Source organism: Taeniopygia guttata, chromosome 4A (genome assembly GCF_048771995.1).
Source record: "Taeniopygia guttata chromosome 4A, bTaeGut7.mat, whole genome shotgun sequence".
In the NCBI taxonomy this organism is placed as follows: domain Eukaryota; kingdom Metazoa; phylum Chordata; class Aves; order Passeriformes; family Estrildidae; genus Taeniopygia; species Taeniopygia guttata.
The window spans coordinates 9393805-9415674 of NC_133029.1; the positions used below are offsets into that span (position 1 = coordinate 9393805).

The 21870-nt window shown below is 41.8% G+C and overlaps 1 protein-coding gene across 7 annotated transcripts in view; it reads left to right on the top strand.

The window, feature by feature from the left end:
• The first annotated feature begins 652 nt into the window (after positions 1–652).
• The window catches only part of GRIA3 (glutamate ionotropic receptor AMPA type subunit 3), a 145117-nt gene continuing 123899 nt past the window's right edge, over positions 653–21870 (top strand). For 2 of the 7 annotated variants that reach the window (XM_041716163.2, XM_041716164.2), the window contains exons 1-2: positions 653–1328; positions 2204–2362. In XM_041716163.2, the coding sequence (XP_041572097.1) occupies positions 1238–1328; positions 2204–2362 (250 nt within the window). In that variant the 5' untranslated portion in view covers positions 653–1237. The remainder of the gene's footprint in view (positions 1329–2203; positions 2363–21870) is intronic. The other 5 variants (XM_072929120.1, XM_030272620.4, XR_012055996.1 and 2 more) reach the window with 4 other exon arrangements.

Here is a 21870-nt window from a genome sequence, read left to right on the forward strand (position 1 = left end):
CCCATCCCCTGCTCCCCTGTGACCACCAGGTCAGCCCTGCCCTGTGCTCTGTGCTGGGGCAGCTCATCAGCTTACACACGTGTTGTGTCTTTTTCCAGCATCAAGGATGAAAAGAGAAGACTTTATTTGAGTTCCTTCATCTAGAGGAGGTTGGGAAGGACCTAACATTCCCTCGTGTGGGATTCAACTCTTCTTGTCTTTCTTCACTTCACAGCGCTGTGGGCGGATGATGCTTCCCTGCTGATGCGCTGGGACTGGAGGAGGGATGGGGGAAGTCGGGCGCAGGGCCCGCAGCCGCTTCGGGAGAGCGCACGGTCCCTCGGCATCCCTCGCTGGCCCCTTCCAGCCGTCCCTCGGCAGCCGCTGCGCTCACGTCTGTCCCCAGCCCTCTCCCCTCAGGAGGGACCCGCCTGCCCCGGCCATCCCCAGGCCTGCCGCCCCCGGCCCGAGCCGCCTCTGCTGCCTCCCGCCCCACAAGTTCTGGGGCGCCGCTCCGCCCGGCGGGCACGGGCACCGGCACGGGCAGGACGCGGCCACCTCCCCATCACCCCCGGCCACTTCCCCATCACCCCCGGCCTCCTCTGCCGGCCACGGCTCGGCTCGGCTCGGCTCGGCTCCCCGCCCCTCCTTCCTCTGCCCGCTCCCTCCCCCGCCCGCCCACAGGCGCACGCACCGCACTCTCACACACACACACAGACACACACACAGACACACACACATCGAGCCGATGCAGCTTTAAAGGGGCAGCTGCAGCCCGGGGCCGCCCCACGCGAGGCCGGAGCGCTCCCGCCGAGCGCAGCCCGAGCGCGGAGCCGCGGCCGGAGCCGCCGGGGCTGGGCGGACGGGCCGAGCGGAGCGGAGCGGAGCCGAGCGGCTGCCAGCCCGCCTCACGCCAAGTTTGATCGATAACCCCCTCCCGGCCCGGGCGGAGCAGCCTCGGCGGCTCCGCTACCCACCATCTTTGGGGGAAGTCCCTGCGTTGCGGGGGGGGCTGCTGGCGACGGGGGAGAAAGGCAATCTCGCAGCCAATGAGCCCTGCTAGACTGGGGTGAAGACGAGAGCAGAGGGATTTGGGGAAGGAAAGAATAAAAAAAAAGAGACGAAAGGAGGGGGACCATCCTCCCCACCACCTCCGCCAGCATCGCCACCGCCGTTGACACCGCTCCGAGTCTCCAGTTGCGCCCATGCCTGTGCCGCCAGTTTCGGTTTAGGGGCTGAACCGCAGGGGCTGAAGAAAATGGGGCAGAGCGCGCCCCGGACCCTCCTGCTGCTGCTGGCGGGGCTGCTGGGGGAGGCTCTGGCGGGGTTCCCCAACACCATCAGTATAGGTAAGCGCCCGCCGCGGCACCGCGACCCGCGCCTTCCCTGCCAGCCGGGGGGAAGTTGTGTGGAGGGGAGCGGGGGGCGAGCCCGGGCACCGCGGGGAAGGAGCCAGCCCCGCTCCGCTCCCTTCCCCTCTCTGGGGGCGAGAGGCAGCGGCGGTGCCCGGGCTGCGCCGGCGGGCGGCTGCGAGCGGCGCCGGGCTGCCCGCACCCCTGCGAGCGGCGGGGGTCGGGTCCGCGCTCTGCGGAACCCTGCCCTGGAGCAGCGCATCCCGTGGAGCACATAACGGGAGAGAGTCGTGGCGTGAATCTTTAGCGACGTGCCCGAAAGCCGGGGCCGAGCGAGCCCTGAGGCTCAGGGCAGCGAGTGAAGCCGGGGCTGTTCCTGCCGTCCCTCGGAGCATCATTTCCCTCGGCCGCGCTATCGCTCCAGCAGACCGTGAAACCGCACGTTTGCCACGCCGCACGCCGCCGTGTCCCCGCACATAACTACAGTGGCGATATTTGGGTAGCCTGGACAGGATTTAGGAGCCACGGTTCCCCAAGTTACACTTTTAAATCTCTGTGCGGGCATCCCTGTAGAAGTGGCCTGGTTTTCAAGGTGCACCTGCAGCTCCAAGCGACTCTCATTGCTGAGGGGGCACCTGGATGTGGTGTGTGGCTTTAAAAGCCTAACTTCGGACTTGGAATATGTATTTCATGTAGGTGCTCTGTCAGAGTTATGTGCTCACGTTCAGGCTGCTCCTGTTCATTCTCTCCTGCAGTGTGCAGCAGGCAAATATAACTTATTGCCATTGTTTCTCCTCAAAATTAATTCTGAAATACCTTTTTCCTTTTTTCCTTTTTTTTTTTTTTTTTTTTTTTTTCTTCTCCTCACCTAGGTGGACTTTTCATGAGGAACACTGTTCAGGAGCACAGTGCATTTCGATTTGCTGTGCAGCTCTACAACACAAACCAAAATACCACAGAAAAGCCCTTCCATTTGAACTATCATGTAGATCACTTGGACTCTTCCAACAGTTTTTCAGTGACAAATGCTTGTAAGTAAATACCTGGTTTTTAAAAATATATTCATTTGTTATCTATCTTACATTCAGTTCCTTCCTGGTAGCCTAGAGTTCTTGGTCATGCAATACAGTGCAACAAATGTGTATAATGACTGGAGGTTTAGTAGATTTGTAGCATTATGTGGAATACCTTAGGAAAAGTTCTCTTACCACTTCATCCCCTTAGTTTGGTTTTTCAGGAAAACAACGATATTGTTGATATAGCAGTGCTGTGTAGCTGCAGTAAGTGAATTGCTGCTGAAGTAAGATCCTTTTCTGTTGAGGCTACAACCTAGCTGTATGAAAAGGCATAATTTGCAAATAATACACTATGTAGGGAAAATCCAGAAACCACTGTTTAGAAGTGACCTTGAGAGAGAGAAGGCTAGAGGGGCTTATTTGCCTCATCTGCCTTGAAATACTGAGTTGTTTTCTTACAGTGAGAGTCCTGTGAATAGCTGAGGAGACTGTAAACTGACACATACTGTTAGAGCTGAGGGGAGAGAAAATGGAATCAGAACACTTGGACGCTAGGAGAAATAGCTCTGCACAAGCAGTGCACTCGTAGAATTTGAGCTTTTATTAACAGAAGATGCAAAATAGAACTTTGAGTATTTAAATGTGGTATTTAAATGCAAAATCTCTGTCAGAAAGACTTGTGCGTGTTCTGCATTTTAAAAAGCATTCCTTTACCAATAGTAGTTCCTGGATATTTGTTTTACTGATGTATCCAAATTTGATTCTGTACAAGTTTTATTGTAAATCTTTGAGAATGAAAGGAGTCCTCTTCCAGGGTAACTAATGCACTTTGCAATGTGGAGATCTATGTCTGCACCTGATCTAATGGACCACTGAATGCGATGTACTGACTTCACATTATGAACAGGTTTCCTCTCACAGTTTGCAGGTTTATACTCACAGTGTAAAATGGTCAAAGAGAAAGCATTGTACTGAAATAATGAAGTACTGGAGTACAGAAAACTAGTCTTTTTTGCTTTAAAATAATTCTGTGTTTTTAATAACTTATTTATTTTTTATTTGCAGGAGATAGGATAGTTCTTACTTTCCTGTCCCACTGTATATTCTGAGAAAGTTGGTGGTTAAAAAATATACAGTAAGGAAACATTTGGACAAATTTTGGATTGATATTCTAATATATCCCCCATGTGACTGCTTCTTGGTAGTGCAGTGTTACACTCTCCAAAGGACTTTGAAGTAGGACCTTTAAAACTTCTGCAGAAGGGTTAATTATGTAATATACAATACAATACTTGGTAAAGTGGGAAAAAATGGTAAATAAAAGCATGTCTCTACTTTGCATCTTATTTTACTAATCCTATCCAGCTTCAACAGCTCTTACAACAAACATCAGACTATTAATCCTTAATCAGTGTAATCCCTTCAAGAGGCTGCATCTCAAGCACAGTTTCCTAAATATCAATTATATGGATTTAAACTAAATACATTGAACTGCTTGGGTGATTAATTATTAATTGTTTTTTAAAAGTTGTTACCAGCTCTTCTCCCACCAACAGAAGTGATACACACACTTGTTTAGGGCAGTCAGTGTTCTGCTCATCTTCTGACATCTAATGATTTTTGCCAATGCTTATTAAAAGCTGTGGCAATCTTAGTAAAGTGGGATGGTTTTCTGTAATACAGGGCTGCATGTTCCAACACCCGTATTACCAGTGTAGTAAAATTGGGAAAACTAAAATCTCTGGAGAAACTGTAGACCAAAGAAGATGTACCTACAGTAACCTATTTAAAAGCAGAAGATGTGAAAAAAGAAACAGACGAAAGAAAATGAAAAGGTGACCTTGTCTGTACTGTGTCAACCATCTCATAATACTGTTGATAAGAAAAGAATATGGAGAGTCCAAGTCACCACTCACAGACTTCAGTAGCTCAAAATATAAAAAACCCTATCAGAACAATTATTCTTTTGAATCTGGTACCAGTTACCTTTGAAAGTCAGAACACTTATGTGTATCAATGCATTAGGATGAATTAATAGCTCCTCACACTACCTGACCAAAATTCCAGCCTTTAACTATATCCTCATTTCCTCTGGGAGTGGCAGAAAATTTCAGTGTGCTGCCATATCCATGCAGGAATTCTTTCCACAGCATTTTTACCTCACTTGGAGATAAGCATATATTGTCTCCAGTGCTGTCACACAGCCGTTTGATCAATATTTGCAATTGGCAGGGCTCCATAGGAGAGAAACCTGCAGTGACTCTGCCTTCACTGGGGAGGGAGGCTGTGCCTGACTCTGGTGGGATAGGTACAGGAACTGAGAGGAAATTGAAGAAAGGAGCATGTGTAGCCTGAGCCTAGTGCCTGTACTAGGCAGCATCCATAAAATAATACTTTTCATTCTCTTTTGCATAGATTTGTATGAGCGTGACTGTAGTAAGTGTTCCTGTGTGCAGGGACTGGGGGGGGCTCTGCTCAGAAAGACTTGGGTTCTTACTGTGCAGCTGCACATCCTGCTTGATGCAATCTGGTGCATTCCAGAGGGGAAAAAAATCCTCTTCTGAAGTATTCTCATGAGCCTGAGAAAAATGGCCCACCTCTGCTACGGCAGATTTGGCAATATCCCAACCTGGGAACAAACTTGTTTAGAAGCAGAAGAAAATTCCTGCCCTAAGCCCCTCCCTCTCATTCTTTTTTCAGTTAAATGATGCATAATCTGATTTATGTACATGTATTCCTTGCTTCGCTGCTAGCACCAAGCCTCTCTCTGTATATTTAATTTACACACATTCATACAGTATTTATCCATTCTGTATTTATCTGCCCACTTATTTATTTAGCTGTATGATATCTTAACAGAGAACAAATGCAAACACAGATGAAAATTCCAGTGTATTTAAAGGTGAATTGAAGTTTATCAGTTGGCTCTAGGGAAATGATTACATTTCTTAAAATATGCAGCTTTTTGCTATCAGTAGAAACAGAAAGCAAGCTAACTTGACCTATGAATTTATAAAATCAAAATCAGGTTATATTTTCTTTAAAAATGCTCATGTAGGGAGTGAGCTAGCTTTTTCAGAATAATATGAATATGAGAACTTAAATATATAAATTTGTCACTGAAGCAATATCTCCCATGCATTTCTCCTAATCTGATGAAGGATGTTCGTGTTCATGTTGAATTGTGTGTATGGTTCTGTAGATCACATTCCCTAGAAATAACCCACGTCTGTCGTTCTGCTCTGCACTTGTAGTGCACTATACTAACACTGCTCCAGCCTCTGCAGTGTCAGCTCATTAGCACACAGATCTCATATTCCCTCTCTGCACTGTCATTGCAAAAAATTGCTGTTGTACACCTTTACAGCCAACAAATGTGCACTTGCCTTATGTACAATCTTCAAGAAATATTTAGAAAAGTAAACTAAACCTTACGTATAGTCTCCCTTGAATTTGTCAAAGCATTTTTTAATGAAAAGCGTAGTTCTCATTAAAATCTGTTGATCATGTAATGAAGGTGGTGGGATGTGTGCAGATGAAAAGGGGCTGTGATTGTAGAATCTAATTAATCTACAGATAGATTCCATCTCTCAGCTAAATCTAAACCTATCAGCTGCAAATTCCTGTCCCATTATTTTTTCTGAGTTTTCTTCTTATGTATCTTCTAAATCCAGAAAGCTTTTTGTATTTTACCAAATATAGATGTGTTGTGGGGTTTTTTTACATGGGCATTCATTTTTCAAGAGACCAAAAAAAAGAGGGAAGATGCAAAGACATGCTAACCTTAGGCTGCTAAAATCCTGTAGGTGGTTGTATTGGCACTTTCTTGAAGGGGTCTGATTCCAGACTTATAAAAATTTACTTTAGCATCCTTGCAGTTCTTGTGTTTAATGCTAAAAATTCATCTTGGAGGATTTTAAAGGGAAAAGTGCATGTTCATTGTTGTGAGAGTGTTGCAGAAAATGATACCTCAGGACAAGAAGCAGACAGTTTTGCAGTTTAACTGAGCTGCTCCCTCTCCAAGGCGCAGGTGTGGGGGTGTGTGTGCTCACACGCACCCTCACTCGCACTCCCGCGCACGTGCACGGGCCCACGCTTTCTTTAGGTGCTGTTCAGCATTTCTTTGTGCCAGTGGGCAGATAATTTGCTTCCCTTGCATCTGTGTGCTCTTTGGCCAGCTGGCAGAGGACACTGATGCTGCAAGTGGTCAGCTCCCTGCTGCCAAAAGCATGAGCATGTGTTGCTGGAAGCATTGCCAAGTTTGGGCTGGGTACTGGTGGTTTTGCAGGAGCAGCGAGCACAGGGGAGATGCCTGAACTCTCCCAATATGGAATATACTCTGGTTTCTCCAGTGTTCTGTGGTAAAACACCTGGAAATGTGCTTTCTACACAACTCTGCTCATTACAGACCACTGAAAATGTCATTCATGCTGCAAAATGCGCTCAAGTATCGTGGTTAACTGCTGCATGACCACCAAAAGCAGCTGGCTTCAGTTTAGGGGTCAAAGCTTTTGCATTATTTGGTCTAGGTTGAAGCATGAAAGGTGTGTTCCAGCTATCATTTGTTTCCATTTCATGGCAGAGCAGATGATTTGTCATTAAACTTAATGTGATGTCAGTGTTAGCAGAAGGAACTATACCATTTTCAAACTATTTATTTATTATTTCTTAAAATAATTTCAGAATAAGCTTTCTCTCCTTTGCTGCATACATTACATTGATGTACTGTTTAGATGTTAGGATGCCGTTTAACTCACACAGTTGAGAGGGGAAAAATACCTTACATGGATGGACACTTGAGAAACTCTGAGTTCGCCAAATGAAGGAAGAGTAAAGCATGGTAAAGAGTGCCATTTACTTGTTTCATTTTGGAAAGATTTTGTGCAGATGCAGATAGGAAATTGTTCAGTTTTCCTATATAGCACTGGGCCTGGAGGACCCATGGTGCTATTAGGGCAGGTTGGAGGGCTATTGATTAACTACCCCGGGGCAATTAGGGCAGATTGGAGAGCTACTGATTAACTACCCCTTCCCATGAAATATATAACAGCTGTAGTTTATCTCTGGGAGGAAATGGAGATGCCATGATGGGAAACTAGCCTGTGACAGAAGCTTTTAACAACGAAAAAAGCCCCACAGTTTTGTTGAAGGCTGATTTGGGAGCTTGCCCAAGAGCTGCAGAAAACAGTGGGTTTCTTTCCTCTGGGTTCACTGTGTTCAGTGTCTGGGAGGTGGGAGGCCATCCTACTGCCAGTGTAGGACTGTTATGCAAGAAGGTGTGAAATGAGAGAGCTGATGTATTTTCAGCGTTTCTTTATTGTCACAAACCATTGATTTAACATTTTCCATTTAAAGTACATATTTTGTCATTACTAGTTTTAGAATGCTAATTTTGATTTAGTTCGGCATCCTCAAAATGTTTTACAATGTTATTTTTGAAACAGCAGCAGCGTGTTTTCATCATTCATTTCAAACCAAGCCAACCCATATAAATGAAAACCTGTGTTCATTTATTGTGAGAAAGGTGTTATGTGAATTGGTTTAGGGCATTTAAGTTACTGCCTGAGAGCAGTACTTTCTGTGCTGCTGGAGAGCAGAGATCACTGGAAGGCCATCACCCCTTTTCTAAAGAAACTTAAGGCAGCCTAAAAACTCTGTACCTATTGTCAAGAGGTTTGCTATATGAAGGCTTGTACTTCCACTGGAACAACATGGTGATCTAAAGCAAAAAATTTAGAAATTATTGATCTTGATAAAACCACTTTCTGTGAAGCTGTGATGATCACTGCAGTGAAGCAATTTACAAATTTCACCCATGGAGATTCTTTTCTTCTAAATATGCATAAGCCAGAGGCTTCCCTCTGTTGTATCACCTGCTTTATATTACTGTTGATCTTCAGAATATCAGCTGCCTTTGAAACTTCAAATTTGAAATAATCTTTGAGTTTTCATGTGCAGCTGTCTGATGGGGACTCCAGGGTAGACACTCCTGCTCTGCTGCTTGCAGTCATCGCAGCTGGACACTGATAACTCCCACACAGCCTCACAGGACACACTCCAGCCTGGCTCTGGTGGGAACTTTGGAGATATTTCTATATTAGCAGATACAGAATGCAGAGTTCATTTTATTAGTGCACAGCAATGTGTGAAATATTCAAAGGCAGTGAGTACCCTTTCAGTTGGTGTCACAAAGATGTGTTAGTGGTGATACTATCGTGTATGCACAGAGCAGGAGAGAAACAGGTGAGATAGGGTTTCTATGTAAAGAGAAAGAGTGAATGTAGGAACGAGTTATGTCAGTGAATCCGCTGAGCAGTCATTCCTGCATAGCCTTGCCATTGTGTCTGAGGCTCTGGATCTGTGTTATCATCTTAACTGTTTCTGAAATAGCAAGTGGCAATGTGCAACCCTGACACGAACACCACAGAGGAGGCACAGGAGCCCTTAATGCGTGAGCATCAATCTGCAGAGACACAGTGCTGTGGATAACTTGCCCAGGCACTTGTAGGAAGGGTGAATTGCTTTCCTGGAATGGATAACAGTGCAGGTGAGCACTCTTCTGCTGGAATGGAGTGACCTATCTGGTCACTTGTATGTAATTATTTTGCCAGACTGTTTGGATGTTTCAGATGTGCTGAAAGTTTTTTTGATTTGTTTGTTTCAAGTGCAATTTACATGTTTGCTTTCAGTCCACTTATAACTTAAGTGATTGGCTTTGAATGCTTAGTCCTGCCCTTGTGTTGGGCTGATATTTGCTAGAGCTTATTCAAGTGTAACGTTTGAAATTCTGGTCGAGAATTTAAAAAATATGTCTGGCTGTATGGGTTCTTCAATAGCTTGAGAGTTTTTTAGTAAAAGGACTGTCTTTAAAATTATATGCAGCTGTTGGGATAAGAGATAGCTAATGTCTGATGGTATATAGTCTGTACATAGTCACTCATTTTATGTATACTTCATTATTTTCACACGTCTTTCTCCTGGGCTGATGTGTGTAATGGTGCTTGCTGATTTCACCATGGGTAGTTTTGCCACATGCAAGCATTTGAGCCTGGCCTATCTGGTAAAGGGACTGACCTTGGGAAATGGTGAAATCCTCTGTGGCTCATAGCATGATTTGGAGTAAGTTAAATTGTCATTTAATGGCACGGTTTTGCTGTCTTTTATACGAGGGTAGTAAAATTTACCTCTGGCTCAGAGGTACTGCAAGTCTGTTTCCAGTAAAAAACTTGGAGAGCTTAGGCTAACATCACCTTCTTCGATTTATTGATCACTTCTTCCACTTCCTAAAAAAGACAAACCCAAAACCAAAAAACAACCGACATAACAAAAAAAAAAAAAAAAAAAAAAGAAGAAAAAAATCCCCACCAAAATCCAGCCTACTTTTGATCCTGTTGAAAGATGAATTGAAATTGGCAATTACAAATTTTCTGTCCTTGCTGTAAGAAGATGTTCATTCCTACTGATGGAGCTGGGAGAACATGTGTCGCAGCTGTACAGCAAGCCAATCTATCACTTGGCTAAGGAGGAGTTTTCAGCTCTTTACCTGAAATAAGCAAAGCTGTTGGAGAGAAAAGATATTTGATACTGAAAAGATTCTGTCCTTTGGTTCTTTATAATAAATATGGTCCATGCTACTGCAGCACAGCAAATGCCCAGTTCTTGCCTGCCTGACCCCACACTCTGACTGCTCACTTGAGTGAAGGGAGAAAGACCTGTCTTTACTAGAAGTGCTGCTGTCTGTTGATTTCTCCAGTGAGGTGTGCTGTAATCAGCATCTCACAGCTGCTGGCTTTTCCAAGAGATGTGCAGCAGTGCGTTTCAGGGGTTGCTGCCTCCCGTGATTTCTTTGTCTCATTTCCATTTCAGAGATCTTAGTCTGATATGGGTGCTGCAGCCCACTTAGTGAACATGGATCAGGTCTTGTGGATCACAGGGTTGCTGCATCATGACACACATCTTGATTTGTTTTGTACTCTGTTGTGCATGCTAAATTCCCTAAAACTTTTTGGTGGTTGTTGTTGTTGTAGTTTGTGTTTTTCTGCTGAGGGGGAGCTGCAAGGGAGAAGATGGTCTGGGGAAAAGTAGTAATGGGAAAGTTTTTTCAGGTGATGAACTTTTGTAGCCTTTCTACAGGAGAGCATGGTGAAACACTGATTTTTACCAGTTACAGAGTTTTGTCTTCTTAGACTTTACCACTTGTGTCACCAAGTTTGAATTCTAATGAAGTCTGCTGGTCAGAAAACTCAAGTTCGTGCATTCTTTTTTTTTCCAGCAGTTAGATGAGAGCTAATTAGTGTCTATTGATTTGCAAAGGACTGACCCCAACTCTAACCCTGGATTGACTCAAAACTGTTAGGGGGATTCTAAATTATCTAGCAAGTTTAATGTACTCACCCATCTTTCTCTGAAGTGTTTGTGCAGTGGTCAGGTAGCATCTCCAGGGTGGCTTCACTACTGTTGTGGAATACGTGAAAAGCACTTGAACCTAAGGAAGTGCTGAATGAGCAAACATTCTGCACAATACCTAGTATCCAACTCTGAATTTCTTTTTTAAAAATTTGCTTTTTGTGCCTATTTGCTTATGACTTCTTGATGAATTGAAAATGGGCTAAAGAGAAAAAAGGTACATGATCATCATGTGCCAGCTAATCCTATTTCTTTCCTATTTCAGCCATGTCAGCAGAGTGATTCTCATGACTAATGGTAGTTTTTATATATTTATATTGAATGCCTTGGCCAGCTCAGAGCTACTTCCTCTATAGAACCATTATCCCACTGTTCTGTGCATCCCACTGTATATCCCAGAATATCATGATCAAAATTATGGGAGCTATGTGACTTACTAATTTTTCATTTCAGATGTAGTTCCAAAAAGGTTTTAAAGATTAATTTGGGATCAACCAGAAAATGTGAGAATTTAAAATAAAAGCTTTTTAAAATAGTTTTCAGACCTAAAAAAAAAATACTGAGCTTCAGTTGAAGTCAAATGCTTTGTTTTGGAAATGATGATTTCTGTTTTGTGCATCTTCCTGGCTGAAACAATTTGGTGAAGCTTATCCAAGTTAGCAAGATGTTTCCTGCAGGCATGAATTTACTTGTTTCAGTGTAAAAGCACCTGTTCTTTCCATTTTTTATAACATATAGATTACAGATGTGGATATAAAATTGTGTGTGATTTGGAAGAAATCCTGCTTTTTTTCAGGGTATGTAGTTCAAACTGCTTGTGATGGATTTTATGGATAGATGACTTTTGTCAGTCAAAGTATGTATAGTATGTCTTCCCACACCATCTACAGGCAATTTACTTTATTACTGGAGAGGCAGTGAGATAAGCCCAAAACTGAGCAAAATGAGACCAGTTCACCCTCCTGAAGCTCTCCACTACTCCAGGTGCAGAAGCTGCTCTGAAGCATGGATCAGTGTAGCTTTCTACATGCAGAGGGTAGTAAATGTTGTGAAGGTTTCCAAACTGCGCTGTCCTGTTTCAAAAGTGTCTGTTCATGTGCATCAGGTTTGGTTTACTTGCTTGGTTTGGTTGACAGTTACTTTGTTCTATATAACACAAAAAGAAATTGCAAGTGGTGATACTTAGTTATGCGTATCTGCAGTGACCTAATGTTTAGTGCTTTATTGTTCTACCCTCAAAAAAAAAAAAAAGGAAAAAAAGGCCTCTGTATCCCATTAGAATAAATAGGGGCAGTCAATGTAGGTACACAGTTTGTGATGATTGGGAGTGGGCGGGGCCCAGCCCCATCCCCAGTGGGCTCAGCTGTGAGCAGCAGGTGAGCAGCACTGACACAATGAGCCATGGAGTGCCCAGGGGCACTGAGCAGCCACCAAAGGGAACAGAGGGCTCACAGCTGCACTGCATCAACATGGGGGTATGAAAGGCTGGGCTGAGGAACAAGAAGGGCAGATGCTTGCAGCCTTCTGAAGTGACCTGATGTTACTCTGGGCAGGTGTCTGAAGCCTTCTGATATGGTATGGTGTTAATTTGTGTGAGTAAATGCTTGCAGCCTTCTGAAATTGTATGGGGATATTCTGTGTATTGTGGCTGTCTCAGCTGTGACATGTGCTGTGACAGTTAAAATACCTGATGGGGTTTTTTTCTGGTGTGATTTACACTGGGGTAGATTCAGAGTAGCTGTGTGAAATCAGTAAAGGCTAAAAGCAGAGTGGTCCCTCCTGGAGTGTTCCTGGCTCTTAAGTAGGGAATGTGGGTCCAGGACAGCCAATGGATTCTTCAGGGGAGACCCTGAACATCTTAATCAATAGCACACCTTTCCTCCAGGGCTGTGTGGGTTGTCCAGACTCCTGACTTCAGCAACTAACTGAATACACCCTTGTGTTGCATAGCATGTTATTTCCTTCTGGAACTTTGGGAAATTCAGCAAAATGATCACGTTCAGCACTAGTAAGTGTCCCCTTATAAATGATGCTGGGTATCTCAGAAGTATCTGTAATAGACTCTGTAGAGCAGAATCTGCTAAGGAAAGATTTCGTTTTTCAGTTGAAACAAAATAGTGTAAATCAAATAGTCTCCAGTGGAAAGTGCTGACCCTGCTTTTAGCAGAAGTCACTTATACCATATCTGCTTTCACTTTTTCTTTTTTTCCCCCGTTTTCCAGCTACAGGTATATTTTTTGTAGCTGTGAAGCTTTCACTACTTTTCTCTGCATCGGTTTATGTATTTTGCAATTCTTTTATGAATAGAGGCTGTGTGACATTAAAGACTGTAGACTCTTCTGTGAAATTTAACTCCTTGTTTCTCTTAGGTGCTTGCATGAATAGTGAAAAACATTGCACCTTTTTCTGAGTCATTTTTTTTGACTGAAAAACATTGCACCTTTTTCTGAGTCATTCTAGAGATAATTCAAGAACAAGTCTCTGGTAGAACAGGGTCTTTTGACAGAAGCATAAAGCTAACATATTAATTTATTTTCATGTGTAAAAACACACTGTTGTTTTTCATAAATGGGGAACCTATTGTGGGTAGTGATGCTAACTCCTGCATCCTGGTCAGGTTCCAGCTTGGATCAGTATCAGCATAAATCTGTTATTTTCCTGAAAGCTTTATTTAGATAAATTATCTGCACTTCCTGTCTTAAATTCTTATTGTGTTCTTCTGCAGTGCTAGCCCCTGTTTCACATAAGATGCATTTGAGATTTGAGGCAATCTCTGCATACACTGGAGGATATAATTTGATATTAAAGAATATTTTCCTTGCAGGCTTTTCTGCAAAGATTCTGTGCTTCCTTGGTACTGTCTGGAGATTCTTTGTGTTAATAAGAATTGTTTTGTTAATTGATTCCAGAATCTGCTGTACTGGAATAGTCTGCCTTAGTCAGGATCTCCATATGAATTTTAAAATGGCATCTTTCTGGACAAAATTCTACTTTTTACTGTGTTGTCTCTAAAACTGATTATATCAGCCCAGTCTATTTCTTGTATATGCTGGGTTGATTTCAGTTTACAGCAAAATTCTCTATAGGGGGATTAAAATAAAGATTGTGTTTTCAAGAAGGCTGGGTGAAGCTGTGTATGAGATATGAATCATTTCAGTTTCTCAGTAATTCAGATCTGTAAGTGAATATGCGTGGAGTACCCTTGAAAAAAGTATCTGTAAACTCCAGAAACAGGAGACCTTCTGCAAAATGGGTGTGGGAAGGGCAAAAGTAGCATGACAGTCTCCCCTGCTATCCTGGCTGCCTCTTTCCTGGATGAAAGAAGCTGTAGAAGTGTAGAGCATTAAGATCAAACCTCCTGGATAATCAGGACTGTGACTTTGTTCTGCATGACAGAGAAGGGCCTGTGGTTCCTGCTGCTGCTGCCTTTTCCACTGAGCCTGCCAGCAGAAGGATCAATTAGTGCCAGCTGCAGGAGGGCAGCTCCCTTACAAAGGCCTGTGTCCACTTAGAGCTGTTCATTTAAGCTCTCATTATGAACTTCAGGTTAATAACAGTGCATGCTGCTACCTCATCATTTACCTGAAACTGAGAGACTATTTTACCAGTTTAGCCATTCTCCTACCTAATTCGGGTGGTTTTTTGTGACTGAGTCCAACTTTAAATCTCCAGGAGAAGTGGATCATGTTGTGCTGTGATGATTACAGTTACAGTGTGTAGAGATTTATTGGCACTATAGAATAAAAAGTAGTAACTTTAAAATATTGATGATCAAAGATGTGCAGCTTGATAAATTCACCCATTCTTAAAAGCTGGCTTTTCTTTATGGATGCCCTGCAGACAATTTTATTTTAACAATAATATCAAGGCTTTCATTTTAAAACAGCCACAGCCTGCTTCATTTCTCAGAGGTGTAGATGTTGTGAGGTTCCTCTCTTTGTCCACTGGTGTTTTCTTTTCAGAGAAGTTGCTGCCAATAATCCGTTTGCTGTTGGTGGTTATGCTGAAAATATCCCACTGCAGTGCTGGCTTAGTGTGGCTGGGCGTGCTGATTGTCATTAAACTAGCATTAAGCTTGTAAATTGGATAATGCTACAAGTTGAAGATTATTTTAATTGCCAGGATATAAATTTTCTGAGCAACAGGCTTTAAGACTTAAAAGTGATTTTGGATGTAGATGGACCAATGTGACTTTTGAAGCTTGGTGCAGCAGCAGTTTGATTATTTGGGTGCACACATATGTGCTGTTGTCTCCTGCTCAGATTGTGTTCAGAGGGCTTGGGCACTTCTGCAGAGCTCATCTGATGGAGTTTCTTTGGAGCATTACACTCCATGTGAAGGAGCTGAGGTGATGGCCTTGGCTCCCATTCATGATATCTGCAGAAAAGAATTGCTGCAGTCTAGTGGTGTATTGAGCTCTCTGCAGTGGTGGCTCATGGCACCACAAATCTTGCCTGGAAGCCAAGGAGTGCCAACCTCTAGGTTCTTGGGAGAACTGATCTTTCCTGTTTTCCCTAGAGCACACACCAAGCATCTTGTAATTCGTACAGTGAAATAGGGTAGAAAACCTCTAAGTAAGAATTCCTGGTGGTTAGGAGATTTTCTGCAGGAGATGTGTGCCTCAGCCCAGGGCTGGTGACCCACCAACGTGCAGGGTTGCATGCTAGGCAGCAGTGGTGTTGCAGTACTTGCCCACAGCCCTGCAAGGCTGCCAGGGAAAGACTCACTACAGCCACAGCAACTGGATCTCTTTCACTTCAGGGCTTTGGAAGCTTTCTTTGGGATCTGTACTCCACAGGGATGTGGTTTTTTCCTTTACTCGGCTGTCTTTATTCCTTTTTCTACGTTCTCTGTTCTTGCTTTGCTTTTATAGATAGGAGCATAATTTTAAAATTAAAAAAAGGAGCTATTTCACTTCCCAGAGACAGGGAACAGGACTGTGAATGGCGCCTTCTGTTCCCCGTCTGCCTGGGTTCACCTCGTGCCCATCAGCCTTGGCATTAGTCTCACTCACATGGAGCTGTTTGGTTTGTTTTGCTCTCAATAACTCTTTTGAGAGTGGGCAAGTTTCACACTGAAGTAGTTAAAAACCTCAGACTTGCTCACATTTCCTTTTAAGTGACATTAGTGTAAGTCACTACCCAGGCTAGGTTTGCTCAGATCACTGGAGCTGTCTGTGAATCCAGTTTGACTTTTGAGCTATTTACCAGTCCTTGAGATTGTATGAGTTTCCTGCAAAGCTGGAACTGCTGAAGCACTGGAGGGATCCTGGAGCTTTCAGTGGGGCCTGTATGTAAATACAGTGACTGTATGAATGAAAAACCAGCAGTAAAATTCATCAGCATTTCTTTAGTTTCTTGAAGGCTGCCGTGCCTTCTGCGCTGATATGAGACTTCTGCAGCTCCCAGTGATGAACCCCCTGAAACAAATGGCTGAGATTAGTATTATTTATAGATAACCACAGAGATCATTCATCCTTCTCAAGCTGTTTATTTTTGGGCAGCCCAGTGAAACTGATGAAATTGCCAGTTGTCTGAAATGCTGCTGCCAGTTGTTTGAATGAACGGTATTGATTATAGTTACAGGACTATTCATCTCATACTGGCACGCATACAATACATGGATTATAAAAATGTTGTCTCTGTTGACAGCTGGGTTATGAAATGATACACTGAATTATATGTCCTTGCAGGCAGTGTCTGCATTGACTTTTCTTACCCTAATTCGAAAGACTAAAAGTTACTTGAAGGAGTCCAGAATGGAGCATTAGACTCTGAAAATATTTTTTGTAGCTTTGTTAGAAACAACCAGTTGACAAGTTTATGGTGAAATGCAGTGACACAGCAAAACTCCAGTGAGTAATAACTGGTTTAAACAATTTTCTGCTGTGGAGGTGAAGAACATTTGTTTTATTAAAAGAGTAAATGACTTCTTGGAAGTTGCAGATAGAAAAGAGACTATTTAAGTGTACTCTATTACCACAGTTTTGTTTTGAAATCAAAGAAAACCTTGAGACAAGCCCTGTTTGCAAGACATACACTAGTAGCCTTCTGGCTTCAGAGCAAATACCTTCATCTCTCTTTTTTTTTATTTTAAAAAAATGCATTGATGCAGTGATTGTGTTTGTCTACAGTTACCCTCAAAAGTTTTCCATTCTTCATTCTGTCTCTTACTTAATGGTGTGTGTCCCAATTGCCTGGGTCATTCCATCACAATGTCTTTTGCCGTGGGATTCACTGGAGGCAAGGTCAGCAGATGGCTTGTTGGCTGTGGAACAGTCTGTTCTTCTAACTTGAATGAGTTGGAACCCCAGAAGTTGAAATAAAAACCCCTCTCACATATTTTAGAGAATGTGCTCTCTTATTGATACGTTACAGTATATTTGAAGGATTCATATTTTGTAAAAGTGTGATCATTAAATAAAGATTAGATAGATTTTTAAGTCCTGTGCTTGAAAATTTCCATTGTCTTGCTCTGTAGCCATGAGTGACTGAAAATAGATTTAAGTGCTCAGAGCATTTTTATTTTAGTTTTACTCATGCTTACTTGTTTATATGTGAAATAACACCACTGCCTCCAGCTGCTGTCCTGAGAGCAGACTTTGCCTGTATTTGCCTGAACTAATTGGTACAATGAACCATAACTTGTGTGACAGTTAGTGTCACAGTGGTGACAGAAGTAACTGTAGAATGCTAGGGTGTGTTTTAAAATGTTTGTGATTGTAGCCAATTTATTAAATAATTACATTTAAAGTTTCATTCAATACCTAAGTCCAAATTACTCCAGCTGGAGTTGATTGACTTATCATGCCTCATGAAAACAGATCTCTGCCACTATGGTTCTTAAAATGATTTTTGGCAGTACAGAGTTTACAGATTTGCTGTGAATTTGTGTGTTGTTCGGTTACCAAAGGGTCATGTTCTTCCACACCTTGCGTTACTCATGATAGCTTCCAAGTGGAATATTTTTTATCATAATTCAAGGTTTTTCACAAGCATGAACTACCAATTTCCTGAATAGGAAAATATTTTTTCTCTTGTTCTTTCTTTTCCTTCATAGTCTGAGATTTCTTTTAATGTGTAAAATTTGTAACAAGAAAATAAGTGAAACTAATCTTACTCTTCATTTGAGTGTCTCTTGTCATTGGTTTTTCAGATCCTAGCAAGCCACTTTTTATCTGTCTGCTTCCTTCTGCTTGCCTTTCCTTTGTCTCAGTATCTGCAGTGAAGCTGTTCTAATACCACCACTTTAATTGATGATGTTTTATTCTTGAATTCTTTCTCCAAAAATTTAATCTCCTCTTATGAGATGGGATATGCTCAAGCTCTATATAAGTGGATGAGTTAGCAGAATAAATATCCTATGTGTTCATGGGAGAAGAGACACCCCCACACCCATGCAGTCAGCAGAGAGAGATGGATTCTGTTGCTGATTTGTGTGGTGCAGTGGCTGACAAGATACAGTAGCAAGGATTAAACACTGGTGACTGCACTTGGCAAAATTTAGTGGTCTCTTCAGCTGTGAATGGGTCTGTTTAATTGTTCCCCTGCTGAAACGATGCATCAGAGCAGCCCAAGATGAGCAGTTGTGATGGCTGAACTTGCTCCTGCTGCTCATGAACCAGACTGACTGTAAATGCAAACAGTAGGTGCTCCCCTTACCTCTAATTAAAGCGTGGATGTGGGTTTGACTGTTCAGCTGCAGTGTCAAGTTACTCACAAAGCCGGCATGGGAGGTGATAAGCAGGTATTTTCACTAGATACCTTTGCCTTTTTGGCTTCCTTGGCAGAAAGGACAGCGTGAGGGCGAAGAAATGTACAGTGATGGATCTCTCCTTTTTTTTTTTTTTTTTTTTAATTATGGAAAACTGTGACATTTCTACAGTTCACTTTAGTGTAAAGAGGGAAATGTCCTGTGAATCCTAAGGAAAGATGTCCTTCGCTAAGCAGAATTGTCTCATTCTTTTGTGGAGCTGCAATATGACTGCTTCAGTCCTATTTGTGGTTTAAAGATACAAGATCAATTGTGGTAATAAAGATTACCTGTGATGGTTATCTGGGTTCTTGAGAATAGAATGGCAGAGGAAGAAATAAGGGTGATAATGTCATTTGAGAGGTTGCTTGTGTAGGGCTTGTAGCTAAACCACCTTATTTAATATTCTTCAGTGTTCTGTGTTCTTGTCCCTAAGGGCATTAACACCTTGTTGGAGAGCTTGGATGTTGAAACTGAACACCCTAATGTCCAAACTTGCCTTTCAACAGTCTGCTCAGCTGTGTAAAATGCTGTGTGGGTATCTAATTCAGGCCCCAGCTTTGTTCTATGTGAGTAGCAATATCCATTGCAAGAGGCCACCTGTGTAATCTCTGTTAGATGTCAGTTGGGGTGAATTGCGTTGTCCTTCAGGAGAATGAGAATATATGGGCTTGCTTAGCTTAAATAACTGGTTATTTTTCAGATCTAGTTAATCACAAGTCCAAGTTTTTCACCTGAACCATCCTTCCAAAGTCATACATTTGGGTAGTCTTTTCAAATCTTGCTTAGCAATTACATTTTAAACACAAAAACTATGATTATGCTGTTTTAGAAGAAGAACCCTTCCTCTTGTGTTTGCTAATTCTTATTTTTAAGAACTTTTGGGTTTTAGTTATATTTTACTTTTGATTCAAACTTGGTTTTATTCTTTTTCACTGCAATTGTGTAATGGACTAAATGTATGTCTTCTGCTTGTGCAGACAGTATCTGCTGATATCAAGCATGCAAATTTTAAAATTATGTGTACAGCAGCATCTTTGTGTAGTAGTACTGTGATCAGTGCTGTTTCTTAATAAGCAACACCATATTACTGCTCCATTCCTGGGGAGAGTCTCACAAAGATGAGTTAAGTTTTCCAGAGTGAGATTAATTTCTCACTTGCTCCCCCCAGTCTCCCAAAACTGGTATTCAGAAATAAATCTTTCAGGAGAAGAATTTATCTTGCATTTCCCACATTGTTGGCTCTAATTAACTCTAATGTGCTGTGGATTTGCACCTTCACTTGGGAAGTTTGAATGGACTCTGTAGATAGAACAGTTTTAGAAAGAGATTTCAGAATGTGGCTTGTCAGGAGGCTGCAGCTCTGTAGAGCATGATTAGTTTCACTTATTGGCTTGACCCAGCATATTTATTCTGCTTAGCTGAAGTCATGAGAATCCTAGATACTGAATTTATTTACATTTGTTAAAGAAAATATTTTTATTGTAACATTTCCATGGTTTGCTTTATTTGCAGTAATACTCTCCTTATGTTTTTATTCAGTGTTAATTGTGTGATAGCAGGATATATTTTATTTGAGAATGGGCTTGGGTGTTGGGAGAGAGGAAGAATAGGACCAAGTATGTGAAGGGAAGCTGCAATTTGGAAAAGGATCTGGAGCCTTTTCCAGCTTAAGAGTTAAGTTGCACTTCTTTCTAAGATGTGAAATACTTTGAAAATAGTCACTTCTAGGGGACAACCTTGGCGTGTTTGCTGTCTAGGAAGATTTTTAATTACTGTATCATGGGTAGATTTCATGGAAGGGGAAGTTTTTTTTTAAAGAACAGAAATGAAATAATTTGGAGCTAGTGTTTAGCCCATATATTCATGGCTACTAAATTATCCTGTTACTGTCAGTCTCTTTCTTATTCCTATAGTAACACAACAAAGTAAGAGAAAAGATTCAATTTAGTTCCCCCTCCCCCCCCGCAGAGTGAAGAGGAGTCTCCCAGCCAATGGCTACCACTGAATCCTTTTATTACCCAATAATTTTCATGGAATGAAATATTACTATCAAACATAGATTAAACTAATAAAATCCTGAAGGTTCTGTGCTTAAAGAGATAGGGTAAATGAATAAATTCTATATACTGTGTGTAAAGTTATTTCCTGCTGTCCTTACTCATTGCACCAACATGACAGTCAACCAGAGGGGAAAAAGCCTTTTTTTTTCTCTTATTTTTGTAAGTGGCAACAATTGCTGACTTGTTACAGGATTACATTTCTGTGTTTATTAATCCCATAACTTTGTCTTCTTTTTGTTTATCCAAGAAAAGCAAAGCAACTGTATGTAAAAGTATATTGCTAAATCCATAAAAAAATTTGAGCAGTCCATGATTTTTCAGTCCGTGGAGTTCCTAATTTAGTTTGTTTGATATGGTTTCTGAAGGTCTCAGGACTTCTTGAAATACAGGAATATACTGATAGTGCTTAACTAAAACTAGCAATAGCTTGTGTTTGCATTTCTGGCAATGTTTTTGCAGACTTTTCTTCGTTTAGTAGAAAACCATAAAGGTCAGTAGCTTGCTATATGTCCATATGGTAATTTCAGGGTTCAGAGCTACTTAACCAGAAATCCTAACCAGAAAGGGCATTACAAGTGTATTATTCTAATGAGAAATATTAGAAACAAATCAGAATATTTTTAAATGTGTCACATTTACTTAAAGCAGATTCAACAGTGAGTTTAGCCCCAGAGGCAAAGAATAGCATAATAGAAGGACTTGAATGCCTGCTTTTCTTTTATAGGTGATATCTGTAGAACAGGAGGTAAGAAATATTGTCTGGGCTTCTTTGGGAAGCTTGGAAGAGCTGATGAATTCATCAATCCCTTTTATGCAGCTCTTCTGTAGGATTTAAATCTTCCTGTCTTCAACTTATTAAATTATTATGAGAAAGCCATTCTATTGTTATCAAATTCATTTTTCTTATGCAGGTTTCTGTGCTATTTTTGTTACAGAAAGGTATTGCCTCACTGATAACATTGCCAGTGGGAAGGAGGGTCTAGACTTGCTCGTGCAAATGGAAATACATGGAGAAAATCAGAGTACAAAGAAATCTTCTGTGCCTATAGCTGACATTTCTTAGAAAATGAGGTCTCTTAAGCTCCTAGTATAGTGTGGAGAGACACTTCACTTAGTACATTAATCTATCTGAAGAGCTTTACTACCTTAGTTCAACAAATAAATCTTTTCAAGGCCTACAAAATTTTCAATTCCAAAAATAGTCTGTTGATGGGACACTTTAAAAAGCTTAACTCTGTCAGGGAGTTGGTTTGAGAGTCAAAGTAGGAAAACTCAGTAGCAGTAGCCCAACATCAGCTCCTA